The sequence below is a fragment of the Natrix helvetica genome (genome assembly GCF_964273705.1).
Source record: "Natrix helvetica genome assembly, chromosome: 1".
NCBI classification, from domain to species: Eukaryota; Metazoa; Chordata; class Lepidosauria; order Squamata; family Natricidae; genus Natrix; species Natrix helvetica.
Genome location: NC_138548.1, coordinates 201,880,049 through 201,905,781, shown reverse-complemented (window position 1 = coordinate 201,905,781; position 25,733 = coordinate 201,880,049). Strand labels below are relative to the sequence as shown.

At 41.5% G+C, this 25,733-nt stretch overlaps 1 protein-coding gene across 3 annotated transcripts; it reads left to right on the top strand.

The window, feature by feature from the left end:
* Positions 1 to 98: 98 nt before the first annotated feature.
* On the top strand, positions 99 to 19,971 carry LOC309383169 (myoD family inhibitor domain-containing protein-like). Of its 3 annotated transcripts, XM_081935383.1 has the most exons (4): positions 99 to 216; positions 7,045 to 7,144; positions 13,592 to 13,831; positions 18,783 to 19,971. In XM_081935383.1, the coding sequence occupies exons 2-4, from the start codon at positions 7,045 to 7,047 to the stop codon at positions 19,049 to 19,051; spliced, it is 609 nt and encodes a 202-aa protein (XP_081791509.1). In that variant the 5' UTR covers positions 99 to 216; the 3' UTR covers positions 19,052 to 19,971. The 3 variants fall into 3 exon arrangements, 1 of the variants encoding a protein (XP_081791509.1); XR_014173784.1 differs by lacking the exons at positions 13,592 to 13,831; positions 18,783 to 19,971 and adding an exon at positions 7,250 to 7,323 and having other exon boundaries at positions 198 to 216; XR_014173783.1 differs by lacking the exons at positions 99 to 216; positions 7,045 to 7,144 and adding an exon at positions 15,126 to 15,211 and having other exon boundaries at positions 13,771 to 13,831; positions 18,783 to 18,813.
* Positions 19,972 to 25,733: the final 5,762 nt, after the last annotated feature.

The following is a 25,733-nucleotide window of genomic DNA, read 5'->3' as shown; positions in this document are numbered from 1 at the left end:
TATTTGTTTTTCCTCCCCAACCACCATGCTGAGCTACAATCAGGATGTGATGACGACAGAGAAATTGGAGCATCAGCCAGACCCTGATAGATGAAGCAGATTGGACAGAGTCTGTCCCAAACAGCAAAAGTGCACAGCTTGTAAATCAGGGAGCCTTGACAAAGCATCCTGGAATTCTGAAGAGAACCTGCAGCTGTGAATTGCTTGCCTTAACAGGTACATTGGGATCTCACTAGGACAGAGGCTTCTGGCTTTTTTTACATTTTGATAGAAGTTGGAAAGTTTGCATGTTGTAGTGGCACACAATTATGCATTTCTATTTCACGTTAGCTGAGAAGTGGATCCTAACATATGATTTCCCCTTTTAAAAGATTCCTAGTACAACAGGAAAAAAATATACAGAATATGTGATATGCAGCTCTAGACTAGAAGAAAGGCTGAAACTTTACATTCAGTCTTTCATAAATGAGGAGCACTTCTGTGGTTTTTTTTTTAGTTTTTTGCTCATTGTGCTTTTCTTTTTGCATCTTTCTTCCTAAATTTAGAGATTTACTTTGTGTTTCATTCTAAATGGCTCCAACTTGACTATCTGAATATAATCAATGAGAATCCACAACGTTGCAGATTTAGAGGGCATTGGCTAATTGGTAAATGTTATCTCAGCCGTCACCAACTTGGTAAATTCCACCTCTCCTAATTCCATGGTGACTATTACAGTGAATGTGTGTCATAGTGAATGAAAACTGAGTAATATGAATAAGCCAGACTAAAAGTAAAAGAGGACTATACATTTATTTTTATTATATGCGTTAGAATATAATGATTAGAATTAATGATTATATTACTTAGAATTACACTGATGTTGAATTTTTGAAACGCCTTAGACAGTTTAACAATTTTATTCTTGTCATAATTAACTGTTTTACATCCTTATAGATTGCAGACTGTATTTTATCTAGCTTAGTAATGCTGCAGTAATTTTTACTTATAAATTAAGAGCTGCAATGTTTTAATCATTATGTTTGTAATACTATGTTTCATTCACTATGGAAACAACTGTAATCCTTGTAGTAACAGGGTTATCTCACTGTATACTAGTCTTTGATTGAAACAGTAATTCTTTATTGTCTATAATGCAAAATATGTCAAGGTATGGAAGACATTAAATGGCTAATTGGGACTAAAACATTCAACAAACAACACTTGTTTTACATTTAATTTAGTTGCCTCTTAGTACAATTCCAAAAGTGAGTGGCTCTTTCAAAAATTTTTACTACCGGTTCTGTGGGGATTGCTTGATGGGCGTGGCAGGCAATGTTCCCTCTAATTTTTTTTCGATGTGAGCAGAAAAGTATAGTGTTTGAGCGGCACATTTTCATGCCTGAGCACCCGAATTTTTTTCACAGATGTCACCTAAGACAACAACGAAATCAGTATTATTTGAAACTCAAAGTTATGTTTCTTCAAGGTACCCGCTTAATTCAAAGTGTTATATAATATCAGTATCACTTAACAACGCTCCTGCTTAGCAACCAAAATGTTGGCTCAGAAACTCTGGCATTTGAAGCACGCAACTCTTAAAGCTGTCAAGTTACAAGACCCTTGCACCCCTAACCCTTTAGGGAAAAAAACCCCCAGGGGTCTTCAAACCTGACAGCTTTAAGATTTGTGGACTTCAACTCCCAGAATTTCTCCTCCAGTCCTGTTGGCTCAGGAACTCTGGCATTTGAAGCATGGAAGTCTTAAAGCTGTCAAGTTACAAGACCCTTCCACCCCTAGAAAAAAAAATGCAGAGCTCTTCAAACCTGACAGCTTTAACACTTGTGGACTTCAACTCCCAGAATTCCTCCTCCAGTCATGTTGCAGCGACGTCATCTGCGTGGATCTGCTCCATCTCTGCTTTCTTCATTGTGGGCAGGGCTGCTGCTGAAGTTGCCGACGAGTTGCCACCAGAATAACTGCTGCTACCTCCTCCTCCTCCAACAGCACCACCAGATTTGCTCCTGAGCTCAGCGCTGGGTAACCCGTGCCCGCTCCTCCTCCTCCGTGCTTTTGAAGAACCATGAGGCTTTTTTCCCCCCTGCTCCCTCCCCGCCTTCCTACTGTCTCCCGCAGCCTCATGGCTCTTCAAAAGCACGGTGGAGGAGGAGGAGGGGGCAGGCAGGGGTAACCCAGCGCTGAGCTCAGGTGCTCCGAGCAGGGGGGAGGCGCCACTGCCACGCGCGGAGATGCCAGCTGGAGCTTTGCCGGCTTCATCTCAGCCGCAGCGCCGGGCGGCAAATCCGGCAGTGCTGCCTGTTAGAGGAGGAGGAGGAGGAGGAGGAGGAGGTGGCAGCAGTTCTTCCGGTGGCGGTGGGGGCTTTGGGGCTTCACAACTAGCCTCAGTCGCCCCGTGCTCCTCAAAGCAAGTCTGGGGAAGTCCTTTGCAGGCGGCCCGTTCTAGCTGCCTGCAAAGGACCTCCCCAGCTTCCAAAGCCTGTGGCAATAGAAATCACTGTGCGGCAGTTGAAAACTGCTGCGCGGTGTTTTCTTGCCACCTGCGCGCTAGCGCAGCCGCGCACCTTAGAGGGAACGTAGGTGGCAGGGGAAGGTTACTGCAAAATCCCCATTTCCTCCCAATCAGCTGGGACTCGGGAGGCAGAGAATAGATGGGGGCGGGGCCAGTCAGAGGTGGTATTTACTGGTTCCCCAAACTACTCAAAATTTCCACTACCAGTTTCCCAGAACTGGTCAGAACCTGCTGAATACCACCTCTGAGCCTTTCACTACCTGTAGACAAGCTATTTTAAAGTTGGTCTTCAAAAAGCAAAGCTTTTTAAGGTAACAGTCGAAATAGTAACCCTGTATCATCTGGAAATATGAAGCCTAAACTAGTGGTTCTCAACCTTCCTACTGCCGTGACCCTTTAATACAGTTCCTCATGTTGTGGTGATCCCCAACCATAACATTATTTTCATTGCTACTATGTAACACCGGGAGCCACAAAACCTGGGTGGGTGTGGCCAACTCAACATCACTCCCACCCAATCACATGACACCCCCCCCCAGACATGCCTACCAAGGTTTCATGGCTCAGTGTTTTCTGTAGGAATAGAGTCTCTCTCTCTTCTCTCCCCCTCCCTCTCATTTCTGTTTTTCTCTATTTTTCCTCTCCCTTTCTCTTCTTCCTTCCTTCCTTTCCTTCCCTTTCCCTCTTTCTTTTTTTTTCTTACTCATTGAATACAATAACAAATCCAAAATAAAGTTATTGTAGGAAATTGCTTCTCTGTAATCTTTTCATAGTGAACTGTTTGCATTCGGCCAGGGTTCTAAGTTGGATCTCCCAGCAAGCACTGGCTGAATTTTTAAAGATCCAAACTCTTAGTTCTCCCAGCAATCGCTGGCATAGTTTTAAAGACCAAGATGTATGGAGACTTTCATTAACACATTGTTTGCATCTGGGTGGGGCTCTTGAGCTTTACTTTTCTTTTTAAAGACTACTATTACTGCTTCAACAGCTTTTTAACGTGTCCCTGTGGACTCCTCAGTCACCTTGGGAAGCTTTTTCCCTTTTTTTTGACAAGGGAACAAATTTTAGAAGAGGTCTGGGAGTTTGCCCACACGCTTTCTTAATGTCTGGGCAACAAAGGAGATTGGAGAAGAAACTCAGGTAGAGCTTCTCTTCAGTTCATCTGATGGTGGCCAGAAATCAGCAATTTTGTTGACAAAATCTAAATCAAAACTGCCTTCTGGCGGCCAGATTTCTACTTTAGGACCAATAGAGTAGGTTGGCCAGATAAATGTGCAGAGGGTTTTCACTTAGGTTGAAGGCAAACCTTTAGTAGGAATTTCCTTCATCTCATACATGCACACACAAGGCAACACTCTCCTCCTCCCCCCAAAAGGGAAAAGAAAAGTCTATACTCACCTCGAAGAGTACAATCTTCCAGGGCTGAAAGACATGAGAACAAGGTCCCCTCCCCCACAGAAAAGACATTGTTGGAGGATTAGAGATAAGGGTTTGTGTGTGGGGGTTAGATAGCTTGCAGACAGACTTTGAAAAATAAAACCATTAGTTACTAAACAGATAAACTGGTAACATTATGGGGATATCACAGATGAGAAATGGGGTCTGGATTCACACGCTTCAGGAAAGAGATGAACAGGTAAAATCATTTAAACACACAATAAATGCAAGGATGAAACTTTTTTTGTAAATGAACTTAAAACATTTCCTGGGTTGTTACTTTAAGGTACAGGGAAGGAAGGAAGAAAGAATACTTCTTTTTATTCTGTTCCTGTTGGCCAAACAAACACAAAGTAAAGACTTCCCTCCCTCTTCACTCAGTTTTCTGGGCCCAACAAACTGAGCGAAGGCAATTTCTGCCAGTTTACTCTTTTCTTTCTTTGAACAATTTAAAATTCTTGTGTTTTTTGGGGATTAGAGACATTTTATAGTTACAATTACATTGAGGGTGCACAAAGACTTAGACACACATATACACAAGGACAAGGAGAAAATAAGAGGGGGAAAAAAGAGAACTCTCGGGATTACACATCCTAGTCATTCCCAGCACAAATCTGTTAAATTTGGGAAGACACAAATCTTAACAAACAAACCACGTGGTTTCATAGAAGACAGAGAAAGAGACAAACAGACAAGAGGGGGGAAAAAAGAAACCCCAACATTTTCCCTTTTCTTTTAAGTACCTTTATGTAGCCAAATTAGTTATCCTGTATCATCTTTCAGCAAAGCCCATTTGCCACACAGTTTCCTTGCTCTCCATGCCAACCAGGATAGGCATGTGCCTGGCATCCCAGGCTTCAAGAAAATCTCCAAGGGAAATTCTTGTCACCCACAAGCTAACGCTTCCCATGACCCTTTACATGTAGGGCTCACTTTGGCCTAGCCGGGTGACCCGCCGTAAGTTTTCAGAAAAAAAAATTCTGGGAAGGACTTTGATTCCCTCAACGAAGTATTCGGCCCTTTTCCTCATAAGGAATTCCGCTAAGGTTTTCCGGATGCAAAAAGGTGATCCGGGGAGGACCTCTGCCATTCTGCAGTTAGTATCAACACCTCCTCTCTTTACACACAATGGGTCTTTGCTTTTTGCTTTCACAGGACAAAAGCAACAACAACAACACATTTTCATTCACTTTTCCATCCATTTTCACACACAATCTCCTTTTCCTAACAGAAGGGCCTGTACTCTGGCCTGACCCTAATACTTTCCAGGCTCTCTCGGTAAAACACACAAAGGAACAAAGATCCCGCTGTGATTGGGAGAAGGTTTTCATCATCCCTCACACACATGCAGGCATACACACATTTCCACTCTTTGCCATGCTTTAAAATTAAATTTTAGAGAATTAAAATTTAGAGGTACTCACCTTCTTTTCAGGCAGCCTTTGAACTCAAACTCAAAACCCCTTTAAAACTTAGATCCAAATGGCTAAGGCCAAGATAAAGTCCACCCACAGACTCAATGGGGTCTGTGCCGGTATGGGAGGCTTACCTGGGCCATATCCAGGTAAGGCTAGCTTGGAGTCCCATCTCTGGGGTGCCAATTGTTGAAAGAAATGTCCTTCTGGGTTCGTCTCCAAGTGGGGAAAAAGACACTGGAGACATGGAGGCTGCTTGGAAAGATAGTTTAATTGTGGACAGGACCACATGGCTTGAGTCCTGAACAGAAAAGGTGATCACATGCTTCAATGTTGAGGAGAAGAAGAGAAGGAAGGACTGAGATGCTGAGTCCCTGGTTTTATGCCCTCTCTGGCCTTTGATCTTGAGCTTGTCTTCTGATTGGTTGTCAGACTCCCATGGAGCCATGCAGGGCAACTCTCTAGGCTGCGTTTTGAATCCAGGTTTGGTTGAGTTCTCAGATGCCATGTGGTGAGTTGGGTAAAGGGCCAATATTATCATTTATTTTATTTATTAGACTCGTTAGCCGCTCCCTCTCCACGAAGGGACTCATGCCTTAATCCCATTCCCCTGGAGCTGAAGGGGAGAACTCTTTCTTATGTAAAGGGGACTGGCTTGGCCACCTTAATGGCCCATTGACAAAGTGGGTGGAGGCAGGAAGCTACAGGGAGCTATTCTCAATTTAAAACATGTTTCTTCCTTTTCACATCCAGGGAAATATAATATTCTGCCTTTTCAATATTTCCTAGGATATTTCATTTTTCTGGGAGAGGGCTGGGTGAATACTTTCCACACCTCTAAATTCAAAATTGGATTTTAACATGAAAACAGTAAGCAAACATTTAGCACAGATGCTTTTCCTATCTCCGCAATATTGTAGAAAATGCTGGCACCGAATTTCCACTTATCAGACATTTATTTTTAAGACCCAGACCTGCCACGAGAAAGAAAAAGTGATGGCAGTACAAATGGCTTCGTTCTCCCTACTATCCTCTGCTCCTGTCTGCTAAAACTAGGTGGTTCTCTGTGCCCCAAACCCAGGGGTCTAGCCCTCTTGACGCTTTTGTTCCTGCTGTGTTGCCTCCTCCTGTTATTTTAGCCCCAGCGGTGGTGGGAGGTTAATGGACCTGTTGTTTCCTGTTTCCCCCTCCCGCCGAGGGCTTTGAACTGACAGGGCTGGTTAGGAGTGCGATGAAAACTCAGGAAACAGCAGCAGCAACCCAGCAGCAGCTTCACCTTGGGGACCCTGGCTTTATCCTTTAATTTGTACCAGGCCCAGCTCTCAGTTGCACACAACTGTCAAATGTTATAGTCTGTTTTAATGGCGAAGTAGGTCATGCATTTGGATCCAGCAGAGAGCTCCTTTGTAAGTTGCAGTCTAAATTACCACTCAGTGATTGTATAAGTACACCGACTTCTTTTCTGATCTCAGGTCAGATTTGGCATTCTGGCCAGAAAAAAAAGACCACCTTTGTTTCCTCTGCTTCCCTCTTCTTTCAGGAACAACTGATCTTCCCTTGGCAGACAGTCAGATTAGTTTTGCAAAGAGAGACATTTTACTTTGTGATCCCTTCCCAGGATGGTTCAAACTTAAATGTAATGCAGTGCTTTCTTTTCTTCTGCTCCACATTTATATTTCCCAGATGTCAGCCATGAACTCCCTTGTATTGGACAGGATTGACAGAACCCATACAGAACCCATAAAGGACACAGTGAGTGCCATTCAAGCCACTCCTGATTCAGGTGAGTGATCTGGCAACGCTAAGCAATAGCAGCCTTCTGGATTGCACAAGAACGGTCTGGATTGCCCAAGTAATATATTTCTATTTCTCCTCATTTTCTCCACAGGCAAATGTTTAATACTCCCTCATAAAAAAATGTTACTGCTAAAATGTTGGGGCCAGTTTGGTGGTGTGAGTTAAGGCATCCGGATACCAAAAGGAAGAGTGCGTAGCCCCACTTTTCCTAGGCACAAAACCACCGAGGTGACTTTGGGCCACACACTCCCTCTCAGCCCGGGAAAGCCACTTCTAAAACCCACTTCTAAAATCTTGGCAAACAAAATGCAGGGACTTGTCCAGGCAGTTGCCAGGAATCAAGATTGACTTGAAGGCACAAAAAAAAGGAGGGGAGGGGAAGGGAAGGGACTCAGTGTAGGTGGAGCTTTTCAGTTGGCATAGCTGGGCAGATAGATTTTGATGCTCTGGATTGGGGTGGGGGGCGGCATATCACACAAAGCACCCTTCCCAAAAAGGCTTGCCTGGCACCACAGTCCTTTTGGCACCAAGTAAAGACATCTGCATTTCTCTGGACATTTTGGCAATCATGCTAGTGGTTTTTAAACCATAAGATTTTACTTGCTTCTTCTGTTACTGGGATTTTTATGTCAGATTTATTGCCTTTATAAATAATAGCCCAGAGTTCTACCTTACATGTCACTGTCTCAGTTGTTTTTCATATTGTTATAAATATATATATTTATAAAAAAATAAAAATTCTCTTCAGTTGAATTCATAATATGGAAATGCCTCTTCCAGGCTGGATTTTTTTCAGTTTAACTAACAATTTCAGGGTTGGTGTCCTGTAGGACGTTATCACCCAGCCCTCTCCCAGAAAAATGAAATATCCTAGGAAATATTGAAAAGGCAGAATATTATATTTTCCTGGATGTGAAAAGGGGAGGAACACATTTTAAACACAAAGTAAATTCCTGCAGCTTCCTGTCCATCCTCACTTTGTCAATGGGCCATTAAGAAGGCCAAGCTAGTCCACTTTACATAATAAAGAGTTCTCCCCTTCAGCTCCAGGGGGATGGGAATGAAGGCATGATAATATAAGCCTTTACTCAACTGACCACATGGCATCTGAACTCAATCAAATTCAAAACTGGATTCAAAACTCAGCCTAGAGGGTTGCCCTTGCACGGGCCCATGGGAGTCTGGCAACCAATCAGAATACATTTCTTACACAGGAACAGGAAACAGATAGGTGGGGCCAAACAGGTTATAAAAAGCCTAGCAAGCCCCTCCATCAGCCCTTCTCTTCTTCTCCACCAACATTGAAGCATGTGATCAACTTTTCTGTTCAGGACTCAAGCCATGCGGTCCTGTCCACCATTAAAACCATCTTTCCAAGCAGCCTCCATGTCTCCAGTGTCTTTTTCCCCACTTGGAGCCGAACCCAGAAGGACATTTCTTTCAACAGTTCCATTCAAATAGTAATCTGAATTTACTCTGCTTAGCTTTATTTGACATTGGCTAAGTTTGGACAGGTACTACTATCTAGTGCCTCTGTGTTTTAACTGACCTTTAACTGGTAACTATGTTATCAAAAGATCACAGTACATCAAGTTGGCAGATATTGAGAGATATACTCATGGATTAAAGCTAGTCCTGATGCATTGGTTTACAGCTGCTATAATCCCCAGTGAATATGGGCGTTTTAAAATGAATCGGTTTTTCAAGAAACAGTTTTATTGCTGTACAGAACACATGAGTTGGAATCAGACTGACATCTACATTGGTCCACTAATTATATATATAAAACTGTACAAACATAAATAAAACACTATACACAGCCAAATACCATGGCCCAATTAAAAGATGGGGAGATCAAAAGCACAATTTAGAAGGAGGTGGGATCTGTTGTTAATCTGCTGTAAAGAATATTATGCCCATATTACACAGCCATTTTTTAACTATACATTTCTTAGAGATTACAGAATCCATTGAATCCAACTTATGACAAGTGATTTGGAGATTTAAAGTAATTATTTGTCACTTGATGAGATTTTTACCAGGACATTATTCTCTATAAACAACCCTGCAGTCTTAATTAAGTTGAATTCAAATATTTGCTAAATGTCCCTTAAATGACTTTTAATTTTTAATTTATTATGTTTGCTAATGCAGCTTTTATTATGACATGTAATTGTCATCACAAATGACAATTTTGGTGTTTAGGCAATGCTTCGATATGGCAGGTTTTCCTAAATAAATAGTATACTAGTATAGAAAATATACTCCCAAGGATAGTTGCTAGCTAGAGAGTACAAATAAAGGAACATACTTCATACTTCCCTGTCTCACAAAAGAACAGGGAGCTAAAATCACTGGTCTATAGCAGCTAAAAGGGGACAGAACACAGTATAGAATCTTGTCAATTTCACATCTGGTCGCTTACCCAGGGCTACTGAGAAGATGCAATGCTGTTGAGCCAGGATTCCTCTTTGAGGCCCAGGTAGGGCAGGTGAAGCTCAGGAATCAGGAGGAGGGGTGAGGCAAGCATTCCTTCCAGTACCAACAGAGCCTCGCACAGCCCCCACAACGTCCAGCATTCCCAGATGAAAAACGGCTTCGAAAGTCTCCTGCGTTGTAGTTGAGAAGAAAATAGCTCAACTGCCAAAGCGGGACAATGATTTGGGAATATAAGTGTGCCCATCTGGTCTAGGAGTCATTCAACCCCCTTGTATGGAAATACTTCAGTCTGAGTTGTACTTTTCAAATAGGATGGTTGGATTGGCTGGGATATCAAAGCAGTGGTGAACATCCTTCTCTGAAGGTGAAAATGTCATATACATTCCTCTCATTGAATATCAAAGCAAACCATCCAATTGTGCGTCTTGATCTACTGTCCCCCATAAGCCAGACTGGTCTGTCGCTCACAAAAGATTTGCACGTGGCTGGCATCAATTGGCTTTGCTTCAGATGACATGACTTCCTGGCAGGCTTCATTCCTGATATCTCTCACTCGGAAAGGGAAGCGCTGTGGCATAAAGATACGGTCTAGGCTGGGCCTCAGGGCAGGGACATGAAGGACTGGACAAACAAGGACTTCCAAAGCACATTTGCAAAATCAGAAATGGGAGGCCTGGGGGACATTGTGTCATCTTTTTCTTCTGGTTTATTTTCATTATCACAGCCCATCTGAAGGAAATGCAAATAAAATTCACTTTAAAGAAACCCAGGGTGATATAGAAGAGCTGAAAATGGACAAGCAAATGTCAGTTTTTCACCCCATTATTTAGAGGTTCTGGAACCTCATGTTGTTGTCAGAATTCATCCGTCTTCTTCCACAAGCTGCTGTTCTTGGAGACATGTAGAGCATCTCTGCTAAAATGGAGAAATACAGGGTTTTTTTGGGGGGGAGGGGAAGTTCACTGAGAAATTCTGGAAGTTGAAGTCCACACATGTTAAAGTCTCCAAGGTTAAGAAACACTGACTTAATGGGGAGTCCTTAATGCTCTCTGAGTTTGGGTGTTTTCTTGCAAGATGTTTCATTACCCAAACAAAGTAACATCAGCAGTGCTAGTAAGGAGTGGGGTTTGCTCTCAGAGAATAAACCTCACTCCTTATTAGCACTGATGATGTTGCCTAGTTTGGGTAATGAAATGCCTGCCAGAAAGCAACCAAGGTCAGAGGGCACCAAGGACCCCTCATTTCAACCCTGAGATCCAAATGTTCTCCCTTATTGATACCCTGGCTTAAACACTTGTCCTGTCACAGTGCCATTCCAGTAGTCACTCCTCTCTTCTTATCTTTCAAAAATATTATTAATTGCATGACTAAGCATCAATGTTGCTTTGCCCTGGCTCAGCTGCAATTAGCAGAACTCATTCCCTCATCATTTTCTTTAACATTTATTTCAGAGTCCCTTAGTTTCTGTAGAAATAAAGACCAAGAGGCTTGCATTCTCTGGCTAAACTATACTAGAAGAACACATTCGTCCTACTAAGGGTTAGCAACAGCTTGAGATCTATCTCAGCCTTGTTCTGCATGAGATAGTAGAGTCAGTCCCTTGAGATATAACAGGCCAGGAAATATACTCCACAAGGACTAGTAGAACTCTACCTTATAGCCGCAAGGTATAATAACAGCCTCTTGAGAGCCCGGCAGAGCTTCTCTCTTTCTTCTGTTATACAAAAGGAATCAAGGCAGGGCCCTTTGGAATTTCTTTCTCAAGCCTTCTTCTTTTCCAGAGCTGAGCTAATATTTATGTAGCCACCCTTGCATTCCTTCTTCAAGGTTATATCCAAAAGGTTCTATAGGTTGTGTGAGGCATAATCCCTTGTGATATTGCTTTGGAGAAAACGCATATACTTTCTCCTGAGAGCTTGTGCCTTGTCCTCACTTGCACCTTAGCCAAGCTCAGGCGTGACGCAGCAAGTGTATCTGCCTCAGTCTCGGCTTTGTTTTCATCACATTTGCTTCACTTCCATTCCCAGCCCATACGTGAGACTGGCTTTAGACATTTACCATTTTCTCCCTTAAGTTGATGCTATCTTACCACATTGTCAAGGTGCATAAAATTCATAATGCTTTGCCAACCCATTGCCTTGACTATGAATGCAGATGGGCAATAGTAGTGCGTTCAGAGGAATATTGTGCATACCGATTCCCTTCTGGGAATTACCTAACCTCTACCTCAACCATTTCTCTCTCATTCTTTAGCCTGGCCATTTGTATTTCATTTCCTGAGTTGCCATCATTCCTGTCATTTCTTCCTTTCTCTGTTTTAAACCACTCTGTTCCCATGAACGGAGAAAGGAGAGCTGAACTCCATCTTTTCATCTGGAGAAGAAGAGGAGTGAATTTGGGTTTATTGCTTAGCTTCCTTGTATTGGTCAGTTTCAGTCATTGAGTGGTGACCCAGAGGTAGTCAATTTCAGTTGCTCTGTAGTTCAGACAGCCCTCTTCGTGGCAGGTCCTCTGCCAGGGCTGCCTTGGTATCTTTCCATATGTTTCTTTATTTCATATAATTTTTAGTTGAAAAGTGCCCAAATAAGTAGTAAGAGGAGACAAACCAACTGCCCAGAGTTTCTTCCCTCCCCCTTCCCCTTCCCTTCCCTTCCCCTGTAAATTTCAAAGTTGTGTCTCTAATGTAAATTACCAAACTGCAGTGCAATTCTAGAGCATTTTTTTAATGATTGCTTGTGGTATATTACAATGAAAAGCACCTAAATAGTTTTGAGATCTAATTACATGAACTAACATACACAGTAAATGTTTCCTTTCCCACAGTCCTAATTCTGTACATAGTCTTTTTGGAAATAATTCATTTAATTCAAAGGGATCTATTTCTTGCTAAGTGTATATATAAGACTGCAGCATAGATATTATTGAACTCTGCCTCTCCTCAAATAAAGCCACATTCATACATCTGTATGAGAGGAGAGATGTAGCTATTTCTGCTTTCAGTCATCAGAGCATGAAGAAGCATTAGAGAATATATCTTTCCTTGAAAACCAGATTTATTTGTTTAAGGAGTGTAACTCCAGTGAAAATTTGGTCCTTCTTCCTTTCACAAAGCTAGTGAGAATGGTATGGACAAGACCAAAAAAGGAGTACATCAATAATGTCAGCTAATAAGCAGAACCCAAAATAGACTTCTTGGTTATATTGGGCTTTTGTAATGGTCTGTAATCCACTGTGATAGTCAATTATTTATGGAGTCTATACATATTGATCCAAGCTTAGGTACAGAGGTTTCTACTTTGGATCTACATCAATGAAGTCTTCTCCAACCACTATTTATATTGCTCTTCTATATATATGATGCCTGTATAAAGCATCAATAGGCAAAGTTGTTTGGGGACAAGAGGATCCACTTGGCCTTTCTATGATGTGCCAAGCAATGCCCTGCAAAAGTTGGTTTAATATAAATTTAAATTAAGCATGGTTGAAATGACTAGTCCCTGTGTGTTTGTGTCTCTTCTTTTTTACTTTTATTACCAACTTCTGAATGGATCCTAGGAGCAGTGGCTCAACTACTCATTGGTGGTGAAAGAATATTGTAAGCCTCTCAGAATTACCTGGAGGTAAGATGGGCGGCTAATAGATTTTTACAAAGAAAAATAAAACAAAATACTTTCCCAACAAGTGATGTGTTGAGCCCACAACTCCCTGAAATGTTGATTTAAACTTATGGGAGTTGTAATTATTAGCAAGTAACATGAATTAATTCAATTTTTGTTTAAAAATGTGAATGGTCACTTTGATCAGAGTGGTTGAAGTAGAGATTGGAACCAGGGCTTGGAAGGAAGTATATAATTTTTTCCCCACTTCTCAAGAAAATTATTCTTAACCACAGAAAGGAAATTGCTGTTTGAGCTGCTATTCTGCCATGAGCTGAATAACAAATTGATCAGATGCCATCCCTGCACCTCTACCCCCCTTTTCAATTTTGTTGCAGAGCTTCCTCCTTCAATTGCCAGCAGTACGGCCCGCTTGTCTTCCCAACAGGGGAAGGTCCCTCTCCGCCTTGCCTCCTGTAGCAGTAGCCGTGGGGTTCCCTCTCAGGCTTCTGTGAAGCAGCAGCAGCCCCAGGCCTCAAAGAAGCAGCGCATCAGCTCCACTTCCTCCGTCTGCACCACCAGCAGTAAGAAGAGCTGCAAGTCAACAGCGTCTCAGATTCAGGAGGTGGCCGGGGATGGTGAGTTCACGGAGGGAGGGGCTGGTAGGGAAGCTGCTGAAGAATGACCATGTGGTAGGAAACATTTTTGAGCAGCCTTGCCATATCAGTATTCTCCATGGGTGGATACACTGTTTAAAATCTGAAATGTGCATTTTAAAATCATTGGGAAAAGCACTAAGGCCAGGATCAGGAATGACTAACATGGGGGGCTACAAGATAGGAAAAGAGAGAAGTTTGGTTCCATTCTGCCCACAGTTTTATTTTCAGTGAGCGATAGGGTTCTTTGCATCTCTTTTGCTGTTTTCTGTGATTGTGGGATTTTTGCAGCCTAGATCTCCGGAATGATTAGCAAAGCTGACTTTTTTTTAAATTGAGGCTAGAGAAAAAGCTCTTAAATCATTACTCAGCTGACAATGAGAAGGCTTGAAGAATACTGTGTACCATCAGCCCAGGAAACATTTAAGGATGCAGTTGTTCCACTTGTGGACTTCTTAAATGGTACCCTTCCAACTGGGTGGTGCCACGTGACTGCCCTGAAAATGTAGAGTGGCTCTTACCTCTCTTCCCCCTTTATGCTTAATGAATTTAAATGCCAAAGACCAGACATTCCTAATGGCTTTTGGCCAGAGATGCAAAAATAGAAACAGGCATAAACTAAAAAGGAGAATTCAGAACACGTCCCTTAGCTGTAATGTGGGGTAACTTTCTCATAGGGGCTCATTAAAAAGATGAGATGTGCAGCCTGGCAAATCAGAATCTTGATTTTGTCCTCCTCTCGTATGTTTAAAATGGGCCTCTTTTTTTCATTCATTTTTATTGCATACACATGCACATGCACGCACAGAAAACTTCCAAATCTGTGCTGCAGAAGTTTAGGGAGAAACACTGAATGTGTTAATTCTTTGGTCCAGTATCATGATTGTTTGGATTTTTATAGCCTAGGCCCTAGGTCTTTTGTTAGCACTGCTGGTTCTAACAAATGGGATTTAAGTTTCATGATATCCGAGGTACCAGCCAGTTCAATCACTGCTAGTTTCAACTTAGCATGCAAAGCAAGTATCTTCAGATGTTGTTGTTTTTTTTGCCAAGAAAGCTACACTTGAATTGATTTATAAGGTATAAGGATGTTGCCAAATTCATCCCACTACTGTGGAAATGTGACCTCTGTCTTCTCCTCTGTCATATTCCTTTCTACAGAGGTGTGTGCTGCCATCCTCTTAGCCTCTGTTGCTATTTTTCTGATATCCTGCCTCTTGTTTTTGTGCCCTACTCTTTCTGCTCTGCCTGCCTGCCTGCCTGCCTGTTACTCAAGGCTCCTGGGGCTGTATTCTGACCCTTCCAGCTGTTGCTGCTACTGCAAGCTTGAAGGATCAGCCCTGGAGTTCTGCTACCAGAGTGGTGAGTGTCTGGGATTGCATTAGAAGTGTTTGGATTGTGCTATCATTGATTAACCCAGCTACCATGGAGGCTTCCTACTAACTGCCTTTCTTCAGGGATCCTTATAGCAGGTGAGCAGGGTCTGACATTTTTAGAGTTCTGGGTATCCTCGTTCTCAATATTCTCAGCATATTGCCACATCTTGGAAAACAATAGAAGGAAATGATACTGTGCACGGTGACCAGATTGATACTAATTCTGTTATACTTCCTAAGTAGGGATGTATAGCCGAGGCCCAATTCTGAAACATTTTTAAGATGGAAAAGTAAAAAACTCTGGTGTGAGCCTTAATATAGGCATATCAGAGTTTACAAATACAGGCAACCCATAAACTCAACATAAAACCAGAACTGATTTTGCTCATCCAGTAAGAACTTCATTCAGGAAGACCTGTTAGGAATTCCCCTTCCTAACAGTGAGGGGACATGGACATATTGGACAAGATGATATGCCTTCGCTAGTGGACCTCATCCTTTGGAAGGCCTTGTATTAAGAAGTTGGTAAATTTCATCCCCCACAGTTTTTAATAAACCGTTTTATTTCACTGGATTTTCAACCAGGCTAAGTTTTATTAGTTTTCAACTTGGTGGAAGTTTGACCTATTATTATTGGCGTATCATTATTGTGCTCTTTGCAATATTGATTGATTTTGCACATTCAGTTGTAACATCTCCAGAATTGTTTGTTTGTTTGTTTGGATTTATATGCTGCCCTTCTCCAAAAGGACTCAGGGCGGCGTACAACATTAAAAAACATACATCCCAAAAGTTTTTTAAAAAATTAAATCCATATCCAAAAAAACAAACCAAATTTAAAAGACAATACATTTAAAATAAGTTAAAAATTAACAGGCCAGGCCGGCTTGCTGGAAAAGCCAACTTTTTAGGGCGCGTCGGAAGGACCGGAGGTCAGGAATTATGCGGAGCTCCGGGGGCAGCTCATTCCAGAGGGAAGGCGCTCCCACAGAGAAGGCTCTCCCCCTGGGGGTCACCAGCCGACACTGTCTGGCCGACGGCACCCTGAGGAAGCCAACTCTGTGGGATTGCACTGGACAGTGGGAGGCTACTGGTGGCCGTAGGTGGTCTCGCAGGTACCCTGGGCCTAAGCCATGGAGCGCTTTAAAGGTCATAATTAATTGTATGTGCTGAGTGGGCTTTCAAAACAGACAGACAGAAAGACAGATAGAATCCTAACCTCACACTTTGCAGCCTTTAGTTTAGGCCTCCAGGTAATGAAAAGTAGTTTGTCCTGACATTTTCCATTATCCTTTTCCTTAGAGTGACCTTAGAGATGTGGATTTCAATTCCCAGAACTCCCTGGCCAACATGATTATTCTTGAGCATTTAGGGAGATGAATTCAAGTCTGGAGAGTGCCATAATGGAGAAATCTGGCCAGGAAAGTCAGAAATATGAAATCATTCTTTGTTTGCAAAGTTTTAATCAAAGGCCAACGTTTTCAAAATCAGTGGGAAAGAGACAGGAATCCCCTGTTCTAAAAGTACTCTTACCTAGATTGCTGTTTCTGTGGGATGTTGAGAACCATGATTCAACATATGGGGAACCCAGTTATCTAGACTTCTTTTATGCCCACAGTTTATCTTTTATAATTTATTTAGGGAAGAAAAATCCAAATGGGTTTGCCTTTGGGCTCTTTTTAATCTTTCCTGTAACCAGTTTCTCTGCAGAAAATGTAATTAAGCATGTTTCTCTGTCAAGTTCCATTCTCTTCTATCCTAACCTATTTTGCTAGATACTAAGGAAATAAACATTTCCAAGAGTTCCGCAGCAAGATCACATTAATCTTATTGCAAAAATATGCCTCTTTGTATGTGGAAGCTCTTGAGCCAAATAGCAAGCATGGTAAAATTAACCTGGACTTTATGTGAAATTCATAATTATATGGGCATTTAGCGGCTGCACCGATAGTAAATCATGCCAGATATATGGCATATGTAACACCACTTTTGCGTGAGTTGCATTGGGTTATGTTATGTTTCTGGCTGCAATTCAAGATGCTGGATGTCACTTTTAAAAGCCCTACATGGCTTGGTGCTGGGTTACCTGAGGGGAACTGTCTTTTTACAAGAGTCTCTACCTGTCCAACTCAATCTAACAGATTGGACATGCTGCAGAACTTGTCAGCCAAAGAGTGTTGGCTGCCAGGGTCTAGAACAGGGGTGTCAAACTTGATTTCATCGAGGGCCGGATCAGCATTGTGGTTGTCCTCCTGGGGCTGGAGGGAGGGGCATGGCTGAGGTAGTCACAGCTGACTGGGCATGGCCCAGGGCGTGGCCAGTTTGATGTCACTCACATGGTACCCCTGCGTCCCCTGATCTACGAGGAAGAGGAGGAGGTGGCGGCGGCCAAGGGGTGAACGATGGATGAGACAACATTGGCCAGCCACTTCCTGCGCACATGTGTATCTGCCCGGATGGCACGGGCGGGGCCGAAGTAATGTGGGCTGGCCCCTTACAATTTCTAGGATGGCAGCGCGGGTCGGATCCGACCATATCGCGGGCCGGATTCAGTCCACGGGCCTTGAGTTTGACATCCCTGGTCTAGAAGGTAGGCCTTTTCTGCAGTAACTGCCGAAGAGCCCCTGTTCTGCAAAATATCCTCCCCTTGGAGATAAGAATAGCCCCAATCCTCTGGGGCTTTTGTAAAGCTCTAAAATCCTGGCTGTGTTTCATACCTGAGATGCTGAATGTGCTAAGGGCCCCATTTCCTAGATTTATTGTTATCTGTCCAAATATCTCGGCTGCTATGCATATTTACTTTGGATAAGCAATGTATTTAGTTTTTATTGCTTTCATTGTGTTTTAAAATGTTTTTGTTATATTTTTTGAATTGTAAGCTGCCCAGAGTCATTGATTGAGATGGGTGGCTATAGAAATTGAATATGTAAATAAATTTATACAGCAGTAGAGATAATTAACAATAAATTAACAATAAAGCCAGGGTCATTACCACATTCAGAGCCCCAGGCTTGAGTGCACAGCCAAGTTTTTTAAAACCTTACCAAGTATTCATGATGTAGTTCACAGGCATTTTAGAATTTGATACGGGGAAACAGGGAACAATGATTTCGTTTTAAAGTGTTGTATTTCTTTTTTACAGTTTGGACTATTTACAATAAAGGACAAGATAAAATTCCTCACTTGTTTTGAACTTCGTTCCATATAAAGTTATATGACACATAAATGGCCAACTGAATCTATATAGATCTACCATGGCATCGTCATCCTACAAGAGGATAAAGGAGAACCTTATTTTTCGACGTGCAAACATACAGATTTTCATTTGCACTAATTTATGTAATGTCCCACCCTTTGAAGTAGTCCAGCAGAAGATGTTTGTGCATATCCTATGCTGATGGAGTAGAAAAGATTTCTGACTTCTGAGTTGTTGTTTTTTAGCAGGAACAACAGAAGGAAGGGCTAATAGCAATGTGGAAATCTGTGGGTAATTGAGCAGTAATCAGAGTTCCCTTGCATTCCTAATCTTTTTTTTTTCCCCTCTCCTTTTCCTCCAGATTCTTGTACTCTCTGTGCCCTGGCCTGCCTCTTTTGTGAGTTCATGACCGTCTGCTCTCTCTTCCTGGAATGTGGGGCCTGTAGTGGCTGCCTAGAGGCTTGCTGCAGTGGGGAAGGAGGGGAGCCCCTATCTGAAGGCTGCTGTGGTGAGGCAGGTGGTGGGAATTGCCCCTGTGGTTTGGGCTGCGGGATGCTGCAAGATTGCTGTGGTTCCTCGGACTGCCTTGAGATCTGCCTGGAATGCTGTTCCATCTGTTTCCCGGCCTAGTTGCCACGTGCCCATCCCATGTATACAGTGGCAGGCCAGAAAGATGCCCATCTGCCCCTCCCAAGATTTCCTTCCCTAGCTTCAGAGTGAAAAGGTGGATGCTATTGTTATGCCAATGAAAATGTCATACTACAATTGGGCATCCACTAGGTGGCAGCAAAGAGATACAAATACCTCTGACAAGCGCCATCTAGTGGTTATCTGCCTCTTTGTAAAGCAAAACTGGTATTGTCGCTGCTGAAATACACCCCACCCACACCCAATTGCCTTCACACATAATGGACGGATGTTATCGTTCAGACAGATGAAGCACCTTTAAAACAGTTTCATTCTGCTATATTCGGGTCATCATCAAAAGTATACATTTATGCTGTGGACATGTTAAAATTCTTCTTGAATCCTGAAATATTATCAAATCTAGTTTCTCTTCATTTGATAGTTGTGGATAGAGCTATTGGTGATGTCTTTTCCATGATGGTTACAGGGATGTCCCTATAAGATGAAGCAACCGATAGGATTTGTCCCTGGTCTTCTCCCTCTTTTAAAAAATGTGATTAAAGATCAGCTCCATTGACGTTGCAATGTTTTTAATTCGATGGACTGAAACTGGAAAATTCTGCTGCTATTAAGTCCTGCAGAGGTCTCAGACCCAAGGAAATTCCTCAAATGTGACCGGAGGGTGTGTGCCTTCGTTTCAAACACATATTCTGCAACTCACTGCCTCCTGATATGTTGAGCTGCAGCTTCTAGGATCAACTAGAGAAGCTGACCTTTGGGAAGGCTGAGTTAGATACACTCCAGTTGCTATAGCTTCACTTGTGTGTTTGTGTTGTTTTTATGTGCCAGAGGATATATTGCTATTTTAAAACGAAAGGCTGTAAAATAAAATAAATTAAAGAAATAAAATGAAATGAGAGAATCCCAACTTTTGTTTTTTAGATTGTTCTTTTTGCTTTCTCTCACTTTTCATGGTAAACCTCTGGCTTGCTGTTAATTTCCTGAGCTATCATCATACCTGTGGAGATTTCTTTTTTTTAAAATTGTTTTAATTAGACGAATAACACACACACAAAACACTCTTCAGTACAACTGCCAGCTAGCATGTCAATTGGTTACATTTGAGTTCCGTGCATTACTACAATCATTCTTTATACTTCATTCACATTAAATTGTGCATTTTAAATCAAAGACGATACCCACATTCTCCTTTAGCTACATTTGTTTGAAAGTACTTTCATCAAAAATCATTCGTATTTATATTATTCAATGGATAAACATTTTAACACCGACAACCATCTATGAGAGCTACCACATTCTGTTTATTTATCGCCTAGGATTCCTATTTCTTTCCTCCATCCACCTATACCATTTATCCCATATCTGATAGAATTCTGATTCTTCTTTTCCCTGGATTTCTTTAGTTAATTTGTCCATTTCGGCACAGTCCATCACCTTTCTTATTATTTCCTCTTCACTTGGGGTTAGGAGATTTCTTATATGTACTCATCTTTATGCAAATAGATTGGTTTTATAATTAGATAGCTTCAGGATAAAAAAAAAACTACTTCCCTTAGGCAACTGATTTGGAGGCTGATGGAACATAACGAGTTGTTTTTCTATTTTTTGTGACTGTATTTTCTCCCCACAATTTTCTGAATCAGATGCTTAATTTTGAGTAGTAGATCCTGCAACCTGTGAAGGGTGATGGTGAAATGTATTGTATTGCTGCAGGTAGAAAAATATTTTGACCTGGACAAGATCAGGTTTTTAAGAATGAGCTTCTATTTATTTTTTGGGTACCAAATTATAACAACGGTTTGATTCAGAAGCTTTAGATAATGCTTATAAATAGCTTTTGGACTATAATCATTTTACTTGCTTTCTAATTCTATTTAATATTCTATCTCTTTCTTATGCCTTAAATTCATAATTCATGAAAGAATGTCTGCATTTTTGCCTAGCCCATGATTGTCCCATTAAAGAAGGACCATATTGTCATATTATGATGCCATTGTAAATATTGTAGAAATTAAAGGAAATGCAAGAAGTCACAGATGGATTCTTGCTACACTGTACTTTGGCAACTCCTACTAACAGTAGTTCTCAAGATTGTGTTTACATAATATTATGACATGAATAGAGCCAGTTAGGTGTGGCATCAGACCATGAGTTTGAAGAAAGTTAGCACCCACCCACCCCCTCCTAGAAGAAAGAAATATTTGAGGAAGTATTAAAAAGCCAGAATATTACATTTCCCTGGATGAGAAAAGGAGAAACATGCTCTTGGAAAGCAGCCCCCACCTTTTTTAATAGCCCCAGAAAGACGGGGCTGTCTTATCTACAAGACAAAAAGGCCTCCAGGGTGATAGGATTAGCCCTCAGTCAAGATCCAAACCAGGACAAAGCTATTAAGCCATAATAGGAATTGCTCAACAATCTTTCAGAGCACAAGCCTCTTCATTAAACCATCACCCAGCAAGATTCAACCAAGCCTGGGACACAGACAGCCTACAAGGTTAGCTGGACCCCCGCATATCCCCCTGGGAGTCTGACAACCAATAGGGTACATTTCTTGCCCAGGAACAGGAAGCTCTAGGCAAGGTCCAAGAGAGGGTATAAATATATCTCACTCTCCACTCCATGTGTTCAACTGCAACAGGACCATGTGCTTAATGGTTCTGCTCCATTAAACCATCCTTCCAAGCAGCCACCATGTTTCCAATGTCTTTCTCCCCACTTGGAACTGAAGCCAGATGGACATTTCTTCCATAAGTTCTAGTCCCACCATAAGCACAAAGGTGACCTTGGGCCCATCGCTTTTTTCTTAGCCCTAGGAAGGAGGCAGTGGCAAGTCACTTTTGAAAAACCTTGTCAAGAAAATTACAGGAACATGTACAGACAGTCTTAAAGAAATGGACATGATTGAATGAGAGAGAGAGAAAAAAACATGTAATGCAAACATGTACCAAACAAGTTGAGAGAGACTATGTGTCTCAATATTGCCAGCCAATCATAGCATATTGGTTGGAGAAGACTGAATTGAAATACTCAAATTATATTTATTGTAAAATGCTAGGATACCTAATTTTGAAAAATCTGGCAACCCACTACGGTACAAAATTTGGATGTTGTGTTAAGGCATTAGCCTTAGCTTAGTTCCTTGGCTTTGTGGTTCTTAAGCCAACAGAAAACAGCCTTAATGGAATCTTAAAGTGGCTGATTTTTAATCAGCCTATATCTGAGCTAACTATATTATATACCAGTGATGGCGAACCTTTTTCTTATGGTGTACCAAAATTGTGAGTGTGTGTGCTATCACGCATACACGTGTTCCCACACCAATTCAATCCTCCCTGCCCTCCTGCACATGCACGCACGATCCCTCCCCAGGCTTTCCTGAAACCTGGGGAGGGTGAAAACGGCCTCGTCCCGCCTCCCGGAGGTTCTCTGGAAGCCGGAAACAGATCATTTCCAGACTTCCGGTTGGTCTATTGGGGCCGTTTTTCGCCCTCCCCGGGCTTCAGGAAAGGCTCCGGAGCCTGGGCAGGGTGAAAAACAGGCCAAACAAAAGTTTGGGGATGAACTTGGACCTCCGGAAGACCAAAAATCAGCTGGCCAGCACGCTGGAGCTGACTGCTGGCATGCCAGCAAATATGGTCCTGTGTGCCACCTATGGCATGCATGCCATAGGTTTGCCATCATGGTTATATACTATCCAGAACCACAATAATTAATAGATTTTGTTGCTTTGCTTGAAGAAAAGCTATAACAGGAAGTGTACAACTTTGTGGGAGAATGTTAAGTTAATTGGTAGAAAGAGAAAATTGTGCCCTTTTATTATGCACTATACAAACTTGCAGGGCAGGCTAATTTAATAGGTACTTCCAACAGTGGAGAACAGCTTAGGGGCTGGGGGCATGGCTGGGTAAACTGTCACTGACTGCTCCCTTTCCCATTTCTTCCTCATATATGCCAGCATTTGTTCACTTTGCCAAATGATCAGACTGGACTAGCTGAGCACATTCTATGCATACAAATTATCCCAGGCTTAGACTGGCTTTCTCCTTGTAAGGGAGGGTGGGGTGTAAATGGTCAGTGGAACCAAAGTTTCCCATGGGTGGGAATATGCAAATGGAGCTGCAGAAACCTTTCCTATTTTCTTCTTCTTGCTACATCCAAGAATTCCCTTCCTGCAACACACAGACAAATACACACAGAGAGAGACACAGAGTGTGATATTTTTAGGAATACTTATAATGGTTGATGGTCTGATTTGGTCTGACGCAGTTTCCTGTATTTTTAGTAGCAGATGCTTTTTTTGTTCTTTAGTTGTATATTTAAAAAGATACTCATCAGGGATAATTTATGTTATGTCTTATACTAGTATTCCATTGATTGATGGTGGAAAATAGCTTATCTGCACAAACAAGTCTGAACTAGATTTACTGACCAAATAGCACAGCAAATTTCAAGAAATTGCCCTGTGCTATGAAAATGAATCTTTTAATTAAAGATGACATGGCCAATTTGAATTTTCTTGATTTATGTCTCTTGTCCAACAGGTCCATGTATGGCTTACTGATCCAATATTTCTCCTATTGGTTGGCAATATCATTTGTGTCAACTTCAGGCCTGGGATGTAGCGTGCTACTGCCTCCTACTGCAGGGCTGTATGTATAGCATCCAAAATATGTGGAACACAAATATCATAGATCTTTTAGTCCCTGTTATGTGACCCCAGTTCTCTTCATTCTTGACCAGTCTGAGTGGCTGTAGTAATGGAAATAGGGAATTAATCTTATCTGGAATAGGGACTGAACTTCCCTACCCACCTTTATTCTGTGGTGGTGGAAAAGGTGCTTCTGGTTTGAAAAAGTTGAAACACCTAAGTGAATTTCTTTTGTTCCCTTTCTGCACTGCAGTAAACCGATAACCAAGTACTGTAGAGCAAATGCAGGTGAAACTCGAAAAATTAGAATATCGTGCAAAAGTTCATTTATTTCAGTAATGCAACTTAAAAGGTGAAACTAATATATGAGATAAGACTCATTACACACAAAGCAAGATAGTTCAAGCCGTGATTTGTCATAATTGTGATGATTGTGAACTTTTGCACAATATTCTAATTTTTCGAGTTTCACCTGTAGTTCTTCTGTTTGATCTTACGACGTAGACCTGCTCTAAGAATCTGATGGATGGCAAATGAGCTGATTTGGTTTTCTTTTCAGCAGTCTCTTCTCTCTAGGTGGTTTAAGCAAGCAACCCGCCTATACACTCTGGTGTGTTTGGCTGTGAACTGTGGTTTTGTGTAGCCCTTGCCATTTGAAGAACACCTGCGTGGGGAAATATGCAGTTTTCATGCCCAATTGGGCTAGTTTTGGAGATCACTTGTGGGAGATTTTTTTCCCCATATTTGCAGGTTGCAGGGTTTAGGGGCTGTTTGGGGTATTTTTAAGAGTGTACTGCTGTAGACATTTGGAGTTATCTATCAAACTTTCATGAATGATAATTGCAAAATCATTGCAGGGATGTAAATCATGCTATGCTGCCCAGCTGACTGGGTTTCGCCACCATTTTTGCTCCTTTGGCTATTTGCAAATTGTGGCCAATGTAGGAGTTGTTGAAAAATATTTGAGTAACTAACAATGAACAGTGCAAATTTTACGTGTTTAATTTTTTATTAAACAAACATACAAATTTTATTAGTCTCACGAGTAAGTAGTTAGAATTCAGGAAACATTATTGTGAAGCTTGGAGAGAAAGAAGCTAAATTTAAGGAATGGATCCAGAAAATGCTTGTTGGTGTTATAAAAATATACTGCAAATACTGTCAGTGCCAAATTTATGCTCATAGGATGACTTGATATCTCACACCTCAACTGACAAGGACTGCTGAAATGCAGTATCTTTTTCCAGCATGAGATTATTATTTTTTTTGATATGGGTTATCATCAGAGAGTTGTTAATAATAGTGTTAAAACTTCTGAACTTAAATTAGCTCTGCACATTGCTTGCCATTCAAGTATATCAACAGTAGAACACTTGGGGGAATAATACATGAAGTATGCCATATTTTTCCAGGTGTTGCATCACATGTCCAAAATGTTCTAACTTTTGCTTGGAAAAAGGTAGTTTGATTACATTGCTTGAAGAACCTTTGGGCTTATATTGTGTCATAATGGAATGATGAGGCAGATAACTGCTTTTAATGCATGGGCACGAATTCTATCTTATGACATCAACAATGAAGCCAATCATCTTCCAATTGGTGTAATTTAGTGATTGAGTTTCATGTTATGCTTAGCAGAAATGAATATGGAACACCCTCCACTAGCAGAGGATATTAAGGTGCTGAGCCTACCTGATTGAATTATTGAAGCAAATGCAGAAAAGGTTTCCATCAAATCTTTAGCTGATTTGAGCCCATCCATCATTCTCAGTACCAAAAAAAACGTATTTTAAAGCTTTTTTTGTGTCATTGTTTACTAAAAAAAAGAAAGTGGTGTGTTACTAGAACAACAATGGAATGAACTTCATTCAATGTCACGGTCAAACACAGATGATTTGAATGTTGAACTATTCTGGGTCACTGTCATCAATCATAAGGACACAAAAGGGGAGCATATGACTAATACGAAACAGGTTGATTTTCATTGTCACTTCTGACATTGCCTTTCACTAA